The 15267-nt window shown below is 34.8% G+C and overlaps 2 protein-coding genes across 2 annotated transcripts; one reads left to right on the top strand and one right to left on the bottom strand.

Moving 5' to 3' along the window:
* Positions 1 to 5022: 5022 nt before the first annotated feature.
* Positions 5023 to 6768, top strand: LOC140883351 (acetylglutamate kinase, chloroplastic). Its single transcript, XM_073289785.1, has 2 exons — positions 5023 to 5155; positions 5570 to 6768. The coding sequence occupies exon 2, from the start codon at positions 5600 to 5602 to the stop codon at positions 6635 to 6637; it is 1038 nt and encodes a 345-aa protein (XP_073145886.1). The 5' UTR covers positions 5023 to 5155; positions 5570 to 5599; the 3' UTR covers positions 6638 to 6768.
* A 680-nt stretch (positions 6769 to 7448) lies between these two features.
* LOC140881519 (autophagy-related protein 13b) lies at positions 7449 to 11635 on the bottom strand. The gene is made up of 4 exons (XM_073286893.1): positions 11456 to 11635; positions 9739 to 11132; positions 9481 to 9665; positions 7449 to 8223 (listed from the first exon to the last, which is right to left on the bottom strand). Exons 2-4 carry the CDS (start codon positions 11125 to 11127, stop codon positions 7848 to 7850), a joined length of 1950 nt encoding a protein of 649 aa, XP_073142994.1. The 5' UTR covers positions 11128 to 11132; positions 11456 to 11635; the 3' UTR covers positions 7449 to 7847.
* Positions 11636 to 15267: the final 3632 nt, after the last annotated feature.

The raw sequence follows: 15267 nt of genomic DNA, 5'->3' as shown, positions 1-15267 counted from the left end.
AGGATGTTCAACAGTGATTCCCATTGACATACAATAATCATTGAAAGTCTGGGATGTAAATTCTCCAGCATTATCAAGTCTTATTTTCTTGATTGTATAATCGGAAAATTGATTTCGCAATTTTATTATTTGAGCCATCAATCTTGCAAATGCCACATTCCGAGTTGACAATAAGCATACATGTGACCATCTGCTAGAGGCATCGATCAATACCATAAAGTATCGAAATGGTCTACATGGTGGATGAATTGGCCCACAAATATCACCCTGAATACGTTCAAGAAATATGGGTGATTCAGTTTGGATTTTAGCTGACGATGGTCTTATAATAAGTTTTCCAAGAGAACATGCTTTACATTGAAACTTATTATTCTGAAAGATCTTCTGGTCTTTCAATGGATGACCATGCATATTTTCAATAATTATTCGCATCATTATTGAACCAGGATGTCCCAATCGATCATGTCAATTTGTTAATATTGAAGAACTATTAACCACCATATTTGATTCGATTGGCCTTATATGTGTATAATGCAATCCAGTAGGGAGCATTGATAATTTTTCAACCACATATTTCTTTCCTCATTTATATGTGGTAAGACACATATATTTCTGATTTCCATCAGTTATCGTCTCAGTATCATACCCATGAGAGTATATGTCATTAAAACTCAACAAATTTCTTTTCGATTGTGGTGAATATAAAGCATCATTTATCAGAAATTTTGTACCATTAGGTAACAAAAAATGTGCTTTTCCACAACCTTCAATCAAGTCTACAGGACCTGATATGGTATTCACCATTGTTTTTGTTGGTTTTATTTCCAAGAAATATCTTTCATCTCGCAGAATAGTGTGTGTTGTACCACTATCTGGTATGCAAATTTCCATGATATTATTTCCATGTTTGCTCATAGCATTTTCCATATCAAACTTCACAAAAAAATGCAATAAAAAAAATTAAGTACAATACAAATGCAAAATATAACATGCTTTATAATACAAGAATGCATGAAAAATACAAATTTGTTACAATGTAGTCCCACTAATATTTTAATCAATGTCTTCGAAATCATTCAAAAAATTTGCAGCATTGAAACTAGTTGAACCAATTAAACGGTCACTATCTTCAACAAAATTTGTCTCTTTTCCTTTCCTCTTTGTCGATTCTTTATAGAGCTTACATAGGTGCTCAGGGGTTCGACAAATATGTGACCAATGTCCTGGAGTGCCACATCTATAACAAACACTCTCAGATCTTTTTGAGTGATTTTCATTTTCACTCGTATTTTCATGCTGCCTTTTTGGTGGGTGATTCGTGACGTTCTTTTGAGATGAGTTATTGAAATAACTACCTCGATTATTTTCATATCCACGGCCACGACCACGACCGCGATAATTTTTACGTCCACGTCCACGTCCACGCCCATTTCCTCGACCTCGTCCACGACCAAAATCTGTTCTATGCCTTTGATTTTGGTTTTCATTTTTCATTACGACATTTGCTCCAGGAAATGCCGTTGATCCAATGGGTCGGGATTGATGATTTTTTACTAACAATTCGTTGTTCTTTTCCGCCACAAGAAGACATGCGATTAGTTCGGAATATCTCGAAAATCCACGCACTCTATACTGTTGTTGTAGAGTTATATTCGATGCGTGAAAAGTGGAAAATGTTTACTCAAGCATTTCCATCTCTGTGACTTCAAGTCCACAGAATTTCAATTGTGAGACTATTCGATACATCGCTGAATTATAATCACTGACTTTTTTAAAGTCTTGGAATCTTAACATATTCCATTCATCACGGGCGGTCGGGAGTATAACTTCCCTTATATGCTCAAATCTTTCTTTCAGCCCTTTCCATAAAATTATTGGGTCTTTTTCTGTGAGATACTCACATTTCAATCCTTCATCAAGATGTCTACGTAAGAAGATCATAGACTTTGCCTTTTCTTGTGAGGATGATATATTATTTTCTTTTATGGTATCACTTAGACCCAATGACTCAAGATGCATTTCTACATCGAGAGTCCATGGCATGTAATTCTTTCCGGTGATATCGAGCGCAACGAATTCAATCTTTGTCAAGTTTGACATGGTGGTACTAGAAAAATAACAATGCATTTTATTAGTTAATTTCTATTAGTATGACAATACAAAATAATGGAAGAACGTAGATTACAAGTGCGTATATAAATAGATAAAAAATATGTGGTGAAAAATCACCGGTGAATACAAAACTCGTGAGCATGATGATCATAGTCGTTATGAAAAATATCCTTATAAATGCCATCATCTCCATCTTCGAAAAAACCGAGGATAAAATATTTTGAGAGAAATAATGAATTTTGGTGTGATTGAAAATGAGTTTGAGTGATCATATATATAGGCAAAAAAACTAGCCGTTTATGACCGTTTGTGACCGTTGGGGGTAAGAAAAATCGAGTATGTGTTGAATAAAAATTTTGTGATAATGATGCAATGCATATAATGATAATCATAATTAAATAATTATGTATATCATATCACATTATTATAAGGTCGGTGTCGTAGACAATCTTTTATATAATATTGTGAAATTATACTAATAAAGTTAGTATAAAGTCAGGTATAGTATATCATATCACATTATTATAAGATCGGTGTCGTAGACAACCTTTTATATAATATTGTGAAATTATACAAATATGATTATAATGTTTAAAAACTTTAGAGGCTTTTATACTTGTCGTATCCCTTACCGAAAGTGTGGGATGTCGTCTTAACATCCTCCCAGGATTTATAACAAGTTTTTTAAAAAAACATAACATTATATTATATATTAAATATATACACAATAAAAATATATAAACAGTAAAATAAAAATTCTTACATGTTAAATATTTTTTATCTTCTCTTTGTGTTTTGGAGCGTCGGAAATCTTCGAGCGATCGTGCTGATAACGTGTTGTGAAAAAGTAAAAATTTATGGTAAAAAGTAAAAACTCCAAAACTCAAAATATATCAAACTCTACACTTCACAAATATTTTTTTCTCAATTCAATTGTATTTTTCATCACAAATGAAGACCTATTTATAGATCCACATTTGAGATTAGTCCAAAAATAAATACATCATCATCTACATCATCACACACTAATTTTCCACATTTTACAACTCAATATTCAACATTCAATATTCAACATAATATTAATAATAATAATATTTTTCAACAATATATATATTATTTTATTTCGGATAATGTAAGAAAATTATTATATATCTATCTATAATATCTATATTATTATTATTCTTATTATTATTATTATTATTATATAATATAAAGAGGGAGCATTCCTTGATATTGAGTATTGACCACCTAAAACGAGGGAGCATCTTTTCGTTGTTTGATTCAAAAATAATTCGGAAAAAAAAAGTCGCTGCTAAAAATTATTATTTTTTAAAGTTAATTATTACACGAAAAATCGAATATTTTTTTTAAATAGCTATTATTTTTTCAAAAAATAAACAAAACTAATATCTTTTCCACATGTTATATAACACATATAATGGGTGTGCCCCTTAATTCCACTAGTACTAATAAACAAGAGGGTTGAAAGTAAAGTCTTTTTTCTTAATTCAAAAATGTTCTTTCACGTATTTATTTTTATTACACATCTCTTATGTTTTCATATTTTAATATTATAAAACTTATGTTACTATATTCCATGTCTTATTTATTAAATAAATCGAAACTTGAGGTGACGTGGGAAGAAATTCACCAGCGTTGCGGGTTCGATCCTCGTGTGGAGCATATTCCCTACTGAAATATTGTGGGGGATATCCTTTGGGGATTGAGCCATGTGCTCCCTCTTTCAGGTCTCTGCCGCTCGTGCACATCCCTCGATTTACCCTCCGCATGAGCCAATGAGCCTCTGACTCGTGTGGAATGGAGTCCCCTTCGGGGTCAACCCTTTTACAAAAAATAAATCGAAACTTTCAAAATAAAATACGTGAAAATCTATACTATATATAAATCAAGAACATCTTAGTGGTCTCTTAATATACTAATTTTTTGATAAAAAAAAACCCCCGCAAAATTTTCAAATTGCAAAAAAAAAAAATATATATTATATACACACAGAAAATAATATTTGTATACAATATTATACACGCAATGCGTGCAATGCGGCTAGTATATATTATGTTAACACAAAACATGTGTCCGGTAATTGGTATTATATAACAATAGTAGCGTGTCACACATGTTAAGATATAATACTCAGTATTCTAAAAGGTGGCGCTATACGTTTGTCCACCGTTTCGATTTTTAGACAGTTGAAACTTTTGATAGTTATTATATTAATTTGTCATCTAGGACGCCTAATCACCTCAAAAGCCGCCTAACGGCCGACTTGAGTAACATATATATAACTTATTTATTTTTTTATTTTAATTTTTTTAATAAAGATTATTTGACATATTTGTTCATCAATTTGTAGCGGATGAAGATGAGAAATATATCATGTATTTCAAGTTTGAATTCGATAAAGATGAATTATTGGAGATATATTAGATGAACAAGAATAATTAGATATTTAGACTAAAAAACACCGCTTAGACATATGAATTCGATAAAGAAGAATTATTTGAGAAATAATAAGATGGATAAGACTAGAATAATAAAATATTTAGCCTAAAAATAAAAAACCGCCTAGGCAGGCGTCAGGAGCTAGGCGGTGGGTGACCGCCCGCCTATCGCTCACCGCTTTTTAGAACATTGACATTACTAATCACCGCGTAGGCGTATATGATATATTGATATTATTTTGTTGTTGAATATATTTAATTTTTAAAATAATTGTTTAAATATAATTTTTTTTATGCGTTGTTTAAAATTATTTACCAAATCTTTAGATTTAGTTGAAAGAAATATGGACAAAGATTGGTGGTATGCGTCTAAAATACTCGTAAAAAATATTTATATACAGAATGTTGGGAAAAAATATTAGAATAAAACGATTTCTATTATAAAATGGAATGCACAGTCCGAGTGTAAAATAAAACCCCAATTCTTAGTTCTTCCCCACTCCACCAGTCCACCGCCAGTTCTAAACCCTTAGCAGAGAAGGGGAACCCCGCGGATCAAATCGTCAGCTCTATCTTGAACTAAGGTTAGATCAATTTTCCAGTCTGTAGTGTCTCATGATGATTTATGGGAACAATTTGGGGTTTGGTTTGCTTTATTTTGCAATTTCTTTTTTGTCCCTTTTGCATTTGGTTGTGTTTAGCATTTAAGTTAAACATGGTGTTTTGCAGATTCTTTTTTGAGCTTTTTGGCCTTTACTTGTTTCTTATATGGTTAAAAAATAATTTCTTTGTATGTTTAAGTTGGTGGTACTTGATTGCATCTTTTTTGTGATTCGGTATCTGACAAGGTTATGAGATGAAAACTGGAGATACTGATTTGCATTCCAAATAGGAGATGAAAACGAAGAAAAAGTTTAATACTTTGCTCACTTCATGTTAAAGTGTTAACAAATGCTAGTGTGTAGACTGATAAAAAATTGCTTATCTTAACTTTGTAGCGGGCATTTCTCTAAACATTCCAAGAAGCAATGTTAGCTGCCAAAACGACTCTGCCTGCCAAGTCTCCACATTATTTATTCGCCGGAAATTCTAATGGTTCTGCTTTCCCGTTCCGCAACTCGGTGCCTGTCAAGAAATTCGATGCCGTTAAGAGATGTCCACTCGTCATATCATCAGCACACTCAGTATTAGCATCGGGGATTTCGAAAGATTCCACCTCTGCACAAACCCGAGTTGAGATTTTATCCGAAGCATTGCCCTACATTCAGAAATTCCGAGGCAAGACAATCGTCGTCAAATATGGGGGAGCAGCAATGATGTCCGAGGCCCTCCAGGCATCTGTCATTGCTGATATTGTGCTCCTTTCTTGTGTTGGCATGCGTATAGTCTTTGTACATGGAGGTGGGCCCATGATTAACCGGTGGCTTGGCAAACTAGGCATCGAACCAAAATTTGTCAATGGCCTCCGCGTCACTGATGCACCCACCATGGAAATTGTTTCGATGGTTTTGTTTAAAGTGAATAAGGATCTTGTGGCGCTGATTAACAAAGCCGGTGGCACTGCAGTTGGGTTATCAGGGATAGATGGCAGACTTATAACTGCTCGGCCATCTCCGAATGCATCACAGCTCGGGTTTGTAGGAGACATAGCTAGTATCGATCCAATTACTCTCCGACCACTTGTCGACAATAACCACATCCCTGTGATTGCCTCTGTGGCAGCTGATGCGAGTGGACAGAAATATAATATTAATGCTGACACAGCTGCTGGAGAATTGGCAGCAGCTTTGTCTGCCGAGAAGTTGATACTTTTGACAGATGTGGCTGGAATATTAGAAAATCGGGATGATCCCAATAGTTTGGTGAAGGAAGTTGACATTAAAGGGGTGAAGAAGATGGTGGAAGATGGCAAGATTGCGGGTGGGATGATCCCGAAAGTTGGTTGCTGCGTGAGGTCTTTGGCTCAAGGGGTTCGAACTACAAGTATAATCGACGGCCGGTTGAAGCATTCTTTGCTCCTCGAGATTCTCACTGGTGAAGGAGCTGGAACGATGATCACCGGCTAGCTATTGCCATAGCTAATACCGAGTAAAAAAAATTATATAGCTCGTTTTAAAAACTTTTTGGTCATGTTTTCCAGTAATTATGGTTGATAGATTTTGTTTCGTGACATTTGGTTTTGAATGATTCTCACGTACCTGGGGGGTTTATGTTTGATTTAATTTACCAAAATGTCCCAAATCTGAGCAATCAAATGATAGAATCTTGGGAGAAAACGTACATCGTAACGAGACTACGAGTCTTATACGTACCATTTCTTCACCAAGGGATACTGAAAGTGCATCTGAATGTGAAACTAGGAAAGTCTATCACCCCTTTCAAATGAAGAAAACTTGAATATTTTTGCATAATATTTCATGTGATGTAAGACTCAGAGTCCAATTCCCACCCCCATCCTATTTTATACAATCTCCTTTCCTTAGTTACATTCGCCCCTCCTCCGAATTTCTGGTTTCGCCCCTTCCTATTCCACAATCCATCCATAGCAACAATAGATTGAACATATGACAAACATGAAATTTTCCTAGTGATGGATAGATGGAGAGTTTCCAATGTGTGTGTGTGTGTTTTTTTTTTTTTTTTTTTTTTTTTACTTTTAAACTTCCAATATTGTGGTGCCTATAATGCCTCTAAAAAACAGAGGACAAGAAGAGAGATTTCTATTATTTTCCGCAACTTATTCATTCGGAGCACAGCGTGTGCCAGATGGGACATTAACAAATGAAAATTAGAGCAAGGCAAGTAGTCACTTACCACCATGTTCACCTCATTGAGCCCATTTACACATTTCATACAAAACCGAATGAAGTCGGGAGCTATGAGGAATAAAACTTTTGATTGTATAATAAAATTTCACGCTAGTGTTGTTCTCCGACTGTATATGTATACAACTATTATGTACATCAGAGCATTACAAATGCCTTGGCCAATACCAGTGAGTTCCGCACACCTCAATACAAGCACATAGTTTATTTGCTCGAGTCAAACTCTTACAGAAAGCATTAGATTAGATAAGAAATAGGCCTCGCATATTTTTACTAGAAACTGTACAAATAGAAATGGGGTTGGAACAAACGAGATCCTCTGTAGTTTCAATTTCAAAGAACCTTGGCACCACAAAGAAAATGCTACACGGATGTTTCAATATGTAGCAAGAGAACCTTGGAAGCTTCCTTTATTCTTGCACACACGTCCTCTTTGGTAAAAGAGGACAGCCTATTGCTGAGAAACTTTACCTTGCTTCAACAGCAAGTCCTTCAACTCTCTGTACCCACGAAGCTCGTCTAAAGCATCAGATGTGGTCTTTGATGAAGCAAGTCCAGAAGATGTAAGATTTGTAGAAGCAGACTGCAGTATATTGGACTTTTCAGAAATTTCATTTGAATCTTGATTGCAGTTCGTTGGTGGTGTCTTAAGCTTGGAATCTTGCAGAAAATCTGTTGTAAAAGAGAGGTCTTGGCGAAGAGGTGGCGCTTTCTTCAGCATTTGAACCAGAGCACCAACTGCAGCATCTTGTGATTTTCTAACCATGAGAAGCCCACCAGGCTCGTGGGGCACCATTGGATGGTGCGGCTGATCGAATGAACCAGGCCTGGAACAACCATCGCAATAAGTTTAACATCAACCAAGTGAATGACTATACCTTAAAACCTCAAAGAATGGGAAACAAAACAAGATTTAAAGTTTTGACATATTTAGCAGTCTGATCCTCGCAAGGAAATAAACATCAATACTTAATCTCAGCTATATTTTGCAGCTGGTATCATGGTCTGTTACTTTTTTGAACGGCCCTCTAGCGCCCAGTGGTAGCGCTTAGTCGTATCACGCTCAAATTAACCCAACTCAGATTAACTAAATAAACATGTAGTAGCGAGAGTAGGGATCGTTCCCACGAGGAAAGTGAATTTAATTGTGTTATTAAAAATACTGAAAATAAATTAAAAAAGGGGGTTTTGGATTTTTAAATTAACAACTAATAATTAAAATCAGATTAAACTAAATTTTATTAACTAGCAGGCAAGATCAAAAGTATAATGAAAAAATCAATTAAAAACAAGTCTTGGTATCGGTCAACTACACCCTTGAAGTTATTCACTCGATCATTGATTCTCCAAAAATAATCAATTCACATTGAATATTCATCATTGAAAATTTAATTCCTTTAATTTTAGTTAATTAGACACAATCGTTCTAAATTAACTCTTACCAATAAATCAATCAAGATACAAGCGATCAAAATTTAAATTTAAAAAAAAAGATTTAAATTCAAGGTAGCATTCAAATTAGTGAAATTGATGAATCTAGACAACACAAACACAAGCGGTTGTATTTAATCTAGTCAATCGTTATTCCTACGAATTAACAAATTCACAAGCGGAATAGCTATATGGTGCTGACTGCAATGCAACAATGACTTGGCATGATTAAAATAATATAAAAAAATGAACTTCATCATGGAACATTAATAACCAGCACTTTCCAACAATTCTCGTTAGAAGGAGCTACTAAAGACTGGTGTGGCACTGTTTGTACAAGGAAAGCAAAAGGGTTTGTAACTCCTACATAAAATTCTCTGAAAAATGGGTTTAGTATGAAAGTATTTCTTATCTAGGAAGATTAAAATTCATTTTTCATTACATTTTATTTCAATTTTTTTCTTTCCAACTGAAGCTGCCTGAAGCTCAAATCACTTAATCTATCTGCATGCAAATAAAATTGATTCCACCATCATAAACACAACATGAGAATAGAACAGGCGAACCTTTAATATTCAAAAGATAGATGAACAACATATTTTTTTGCACCTTGAAGGAACGGAATTAAATAAAAAAAAATGTTTCATGATTACCTGGAAAGTGGATCTATCATGTCGTCATCATCTACAAAAAATGGCCCAGAAAATTCAGAATCATCATACTCGTCCTGAAAAGATAACCTGCTGGAACTTCTAGAGAATGATTTTGAAGGAGAGCTATTTGATGATGGTTTCACTGCAGACATCTTTCCAGGCTCATCCTTGCTGAAAGGAGACAACTGCAAAAGCAAACAACACTGCTGGTTAAACCATTTGGTGATATTTTAAAAGGACAAATAAACTACAGTATACCTTGTCAACTGTTGAATTGGCAGTATGAAGGCCTGTATGTGCAACTTGCTTGATAACAGTGACTCGAGTAGCTTTCATAGGAGGAGAAAGAGGCATTAATTGATTGTTGGGCACTGAAGGGTGGCTAGAAAGCCTTGATGCAGGTATACTAACTGGGGCACTTTCAGACCGTAAAAGAGCTTTTGATAAATGACTGCCAGGGATATAGGTTGGTGGTGATGGAGATGGAGACGGTGAAAATACAAGGGAAGGCCAATACTCGTCATAACTTGGATTTTTCAAATGAATGGCAGTTGTTTCACTGGGCAAATTACGAGGTAAGCTTGCAGGGGGAAGACGACAGTTATGCTTTTTTAATGTTGAAGCATGGGGTTCAGAATATGTGGGTGAAGGTGTGGGGTTTACCGAAGGTGGTGATGCTCTATATATGTCATAACTCCAGCTATGCCGCCTACCAAATGGTGATGGAGATGGGGAGCTTTGTGATATAGGATATGATGGAAACCTTTTAAGTGGTTCTGCCATTGGGCTTCCAACATATTCAGGTATGAATTGTGGGGATATAGGAGTTGATGGCTCAGAACTTACATCCAATACTGATGAACGATATGCAACTGAGAGGCAAAGCCTACCAGAAGAAGTATCAATGGGAGAGAACACAAAATGCTGCATATCTTCCTCCTCCTTAGGGGTAAATGGCTCCACAAAAGATGAAACCCGGTGCCCAAGATTATAGAATCGAATTTGTGCTGATGAAATAAGATCACGGAACAACTTGTAAGCTGGCAGGAGCCTAACGGTTGCATACAGAGATCGTAACAACAATATTGACTTCTTGTATAGAGCATGAGAGCTTGTGCAAGTTGATCTCTTACTACCCGATGAGCCACCCACATTAGCACCAGTCTTCTTACTCTCACATTGCAAAATCCACCTCTCAATTATCTTCTCGTTATTTGCCTCACGCCCAAATTCATCATTATCAGAACCATAACAATACCTCTCTTTTCCCCATATATTCTGCACAAGCATTCTTTTAGGGGAACAATTCAAGGGGTCCCAGCTTCTTGGTCTCTGCACCAAAAAGACATCGACTATCATGGGTTCAAGATTACTCTGCCGCCAAAAATCTATATTTTCTAATGCAGCAGGACAATCCCGAAGGGCCAAATTAAACCACTTATCCCTCGGCCTAAAACTCGATGATGAAGACGACGAAGAGGACGGTGAAGGGGAGGATAAAACTTGTTCACCGCTGTAATTCCGTGAAGAAACATATGGGCACCGCGATTCCAGTATTATGTGTAGGCTTTTAGCAAAGAATTCAGTGATTATCTGTTCCATTCTCGCGGGTTCTGAATTGGCATTGTTTCCATGATATGTAGCCATAGATCCTATCAAAATAAACAAACACAAAAGAACTTGGCAATCAAAATCCTCAACAAGAAACAAAATTCTAAACAACCCAAATCTAAAACTTCGACATCAGATCATAGGCAGAAAACTGAACTTCAAAACACATCCAGAAACTGCCCCGCAAAAGAAAGTAAGCTTGAAATCATCAAATCACTCGAGGGTATACATAGAAAACCCACAGACTGTTCTATCAAGGAATTTCAAAAAATCAAATGGGTATTTTTTTCCTCCCTGAACGCCTGTACTAGCTCTGCCGCATTTGTGTCCAGTAAATCAATCAAGAACAGGCACAAATACTCACAGTTCTGCAATAAAGACTCCCCGGTGACTTCAAAAATTGGTGCCTTTTGTATTTCCCGGAGAAGACCGATGAAGAGAGAGTCGTGGCGCAGCTTTGTAGGTTTCTATACAGAGAAAGAACATTCTTTTTCCTTTTTCTTTTTATTATCTGGCGGAGATGAGATGATCAGCTCAGTGATGATGATTGAGGATCACTGCTGCCGCTTCGAGAAGTTGTACTTTTTGTAGTTGTACATTTCGGACATTTTTGACACCCTTGGACTGGCCCCAATAATTGCGAACTGCTACCGGTTAAACTGTATTGACATTGAATAATTTCAGAAAAAAATATTACTTCCTACTACATTTTATAGTGTAGCTAATCTCACCCGTTGCGTCCTTTTATAATTGAGATAATTATTCATATGTAATAAATTTCGTTGTTTCTAAATGATTGTATTTTAATGTTATTGTTTTATTAGAAGTGATATAGCTATCTAAAAATTTTTAAAAGACAAAAAAAAAAAAAAAAAAAGCTACACTAGTAACCCCCGTAATTATTATGTATTCGTATATAATATTGATTTTGATAGCATTAATGAAGCAAAACAGGTATTGTTAGATTAATGTCCTCGTACTATATTGAACTATTTAAACGAATCGAGTCGACTCGAAAAATATTTGATTGATATTTTAAATTATCGAATTTGATTTGAATTTGAATATGTAGGAGGTTTTCGAGTCGAGCTCTGTCCAAATAAGTTTTGTTCGATGTTTCACGGTCTTTAATATTTTATTAAAATAATATAACTATATGTTGAATAAATATATTTTGACGGTATGTTGAGTAATATATTGATAGTGTTTATTTTCGAATAATTTGCGAACATGTTCAAATTGACAATTCATCAATATCCATAGTTATGTATGTATTAATTTATTATATGATGATTTTCAAATGAAACAAGGTATTTTGTACGAAAATAATTACTTTTTAATCCTTTTTTTTGGCGTGTAAATATTGAATTCGACTCATCTAAAAACATAGATCGTTGAACGTGTCACAGAAAACATACTCTAAACTTCTAAATAAAAGTTAAATAATAATATAACATCAAATCATACACGTTTCAAAGTTGCTTTGCTGGTGTTGTGTATTCATGGTCACAAGTCAAATCCTCCGACCTCATTAGTAATTAAAAAGAATGAGACGGTCTCATTAATTTATATTTGGAAATTAGATTCAACACGTACGGGCACAACTCCGACAAACATAAAAAAAGTAGAGATTTATCAATACACGTAAGGTCCACTATTTTTCAGTGGATATCACATATATTGATAAATTTCTATCCATAGATGCACACTGCAAGGGTAATTTCTGAACTTGTGAGGTTAAAATTTTCTTATATATTTATGATACGGATCAACCAACCCACATTGAAATAAAAGTAATATGTTGGCATAAAGGAGTTCTGGTGAAAATAATTTACTTACCGAACACTTTTATCCACTTTTGCAATTTGTTATATGTATATATACACACACACACACATTTAACTAATGTGTGTCTTTACTATATTATAATAGATACTGTTGGGTCAAAAAATGCAAGCAATATTGATTTTGATGATAGTGTTTCTAACATATTTTACTTAAGTGTGCAGTTGCAATATCATATTTTGGAAGATTAGTGTTTGATTAATTTGAAACGACAAATTGATTGACATATCAGCTCTGATTTAATGGTTATATCTCGCAGCTCTATTATCCAAATGAAATGATTCAATATGTGTTGCAAAGCTAAGAACATGATCTACAAATCATCTTCACAAGTAGAAGTCCGAATCAGAGCCTAAGTTGCTGATATATTGAGTGGAAGTTGTTGGTTCTGCACAGTTTGATGATAGAACTCGAGTCTATATATTGTCTGGTACTTCGAGCATATTTCTCTCATACAAACTCGAAATGAAGTGATTATTGATTCCATTGAAATCTAAGAGAAAGATCTACAATATTCATGTTTATCACTTTGCCACTGAAAATCGACAAATCAAGAGATATAATAACTCGATCAGACTACATTCACTCGCCTGTTTTGTCCTCGGACGTTTTGGAGCAGACACGATATTTCAAGCATATCTCTCTCATATGAAATTCAAATGAAGTGCTTCTTGATGCGTTGGGAAGCCAAGATGAAGGGATACAAATTTTTTATGTTCACCACTTTTTCTAGAAATCAACACATCAAGATCTATAAGTAATCAAACGGTCGACATCTCCTCGACCGTTGTTGAGAAGCTCTGGTATTTTGAGCATAACTTTCTCATATTAACTTTTAATTGAGTGATTCTTGATGCGTTGGAAAGCCAAGATGAAATGCTACAACTTTTGTGTTTATCATTTTGCCCAAAAATCAATGCAACAAGAATTATAAGCACCTGAACGGACAATATTCACTCACTCGTTTTATCTCTCACACGACCTCTCACCGAGCTCGTCACCTGCTCTCACACGAACGCTCACCAAACTCGTCACTTGCTCTCAATCGACTGCTCACCAAGCTTGCCACCTGCTCTCTCCAATCGACTTCTCCAGATCTAGTCAACCAGTCAAAGCTACTGTCCAGAAACACAAATATGACCGCTATGTTGTCATAAACAGTACAAAAACCATTTCCAACAGTCGTATTATTGTATCTAACATCTATATCATTCTTGGAGGCTATAAATACAAGACATGGAGATTAAAGAGAAGAGAAAGTAAACAACCAAAAGAGTATTCAGCTAGTTATAGTTTTTTCTCATGAACAGGGCGTCAAAACAGATCCATTTAGCTGGTTGAGAGCTTGCTCTTGGTGTGAATAACACAACAGATTTCTCAAGCTTTTACAGTCAAGTTCTTCACACTCTAGCTCACTCACACACATTTGTTAGATGATTTGTATGAATTAGTTGAGCGAGAGTCTTTTCACAAAGACGTTAAAGATGTGTAAACTTTGTATCTTAAGTGTTATGTCATTGGAGAGAGATTGAGAATCAAGGAGTTCTGACTTAGGCGGTGGGGGTAAGTCATAAAGTTGGAGTGAGTGTATTACAAAATATTGTAATAGCCAAAGTTTTCTAGTGCATTATTTCAAGAGGAAGAAGGGGTGACGTATGAGCGGTTGAGTCTCCGAACAACCATAAATAAATTCGTGTCTCTTTACTTTATCGCATTACTTATTGTTGTTGTTTTTGGATGATTTATTAAAGCATTTTATGTGTTCTTTAAAATACCAAATTGTTTGCATACAAAGTGTTTGATAAAATATTTCAACCAAATTTTTTTTACTATCTCAACTTACAGTCTTTTCAAACAATTTCTTAAACTCTTAAATTAGTTTTTAGACGGATTATTTTGAGTGTTTTCCGCATGATTTTGTAGTCAAACTCGATATAATTTATCGGTGATCGGTTCATTTTCGAACATTTTAGGAACGAGCTATTGTAGCTCATAATATTTTTTAAAGTATGCATTCATCTCCTACGCACACTCAATTCCCAACAAATACCATTAGTGAAACTAGATTTGGTCATTTTAATAGATTTTCAAATTGATCTTTATAATTTTTTCAACACATTCAATAATTAAGAAACAATAAAAGTAATTTATCATTTGAAAACTTATTTCCTCATCTTCCCACTAACTATCTCATTATCCTAATTTTTAATTACCACTATTCGATTATCCTAGCAAAAGAATTTTTTTTAAATAAATTTAAATTTATAAAAATATATTAAGTGTGCATGTAAAGTATGTGCTCGGGGGTTGAGTCCGCACGGTAGTGCCCTG

The sequence above is a fragment of the Henckelia pumila genome, chromosome 2 (assembly GCF_033568475.1).
Source record: "Henckelia pumila isolate YLH828 chromosome 2, ASM3356847v2, whole genome shotgun sequence".
NCBI lineage: Eukaryota > Viridiplantae > Streptophyta > Magnoliopsida > Lamiales > Gesneriaceae > Henckelia > Henckelia pumila.
This window is presented reverse-complemented; position numbering and strand designations above follow the sequence as displayed.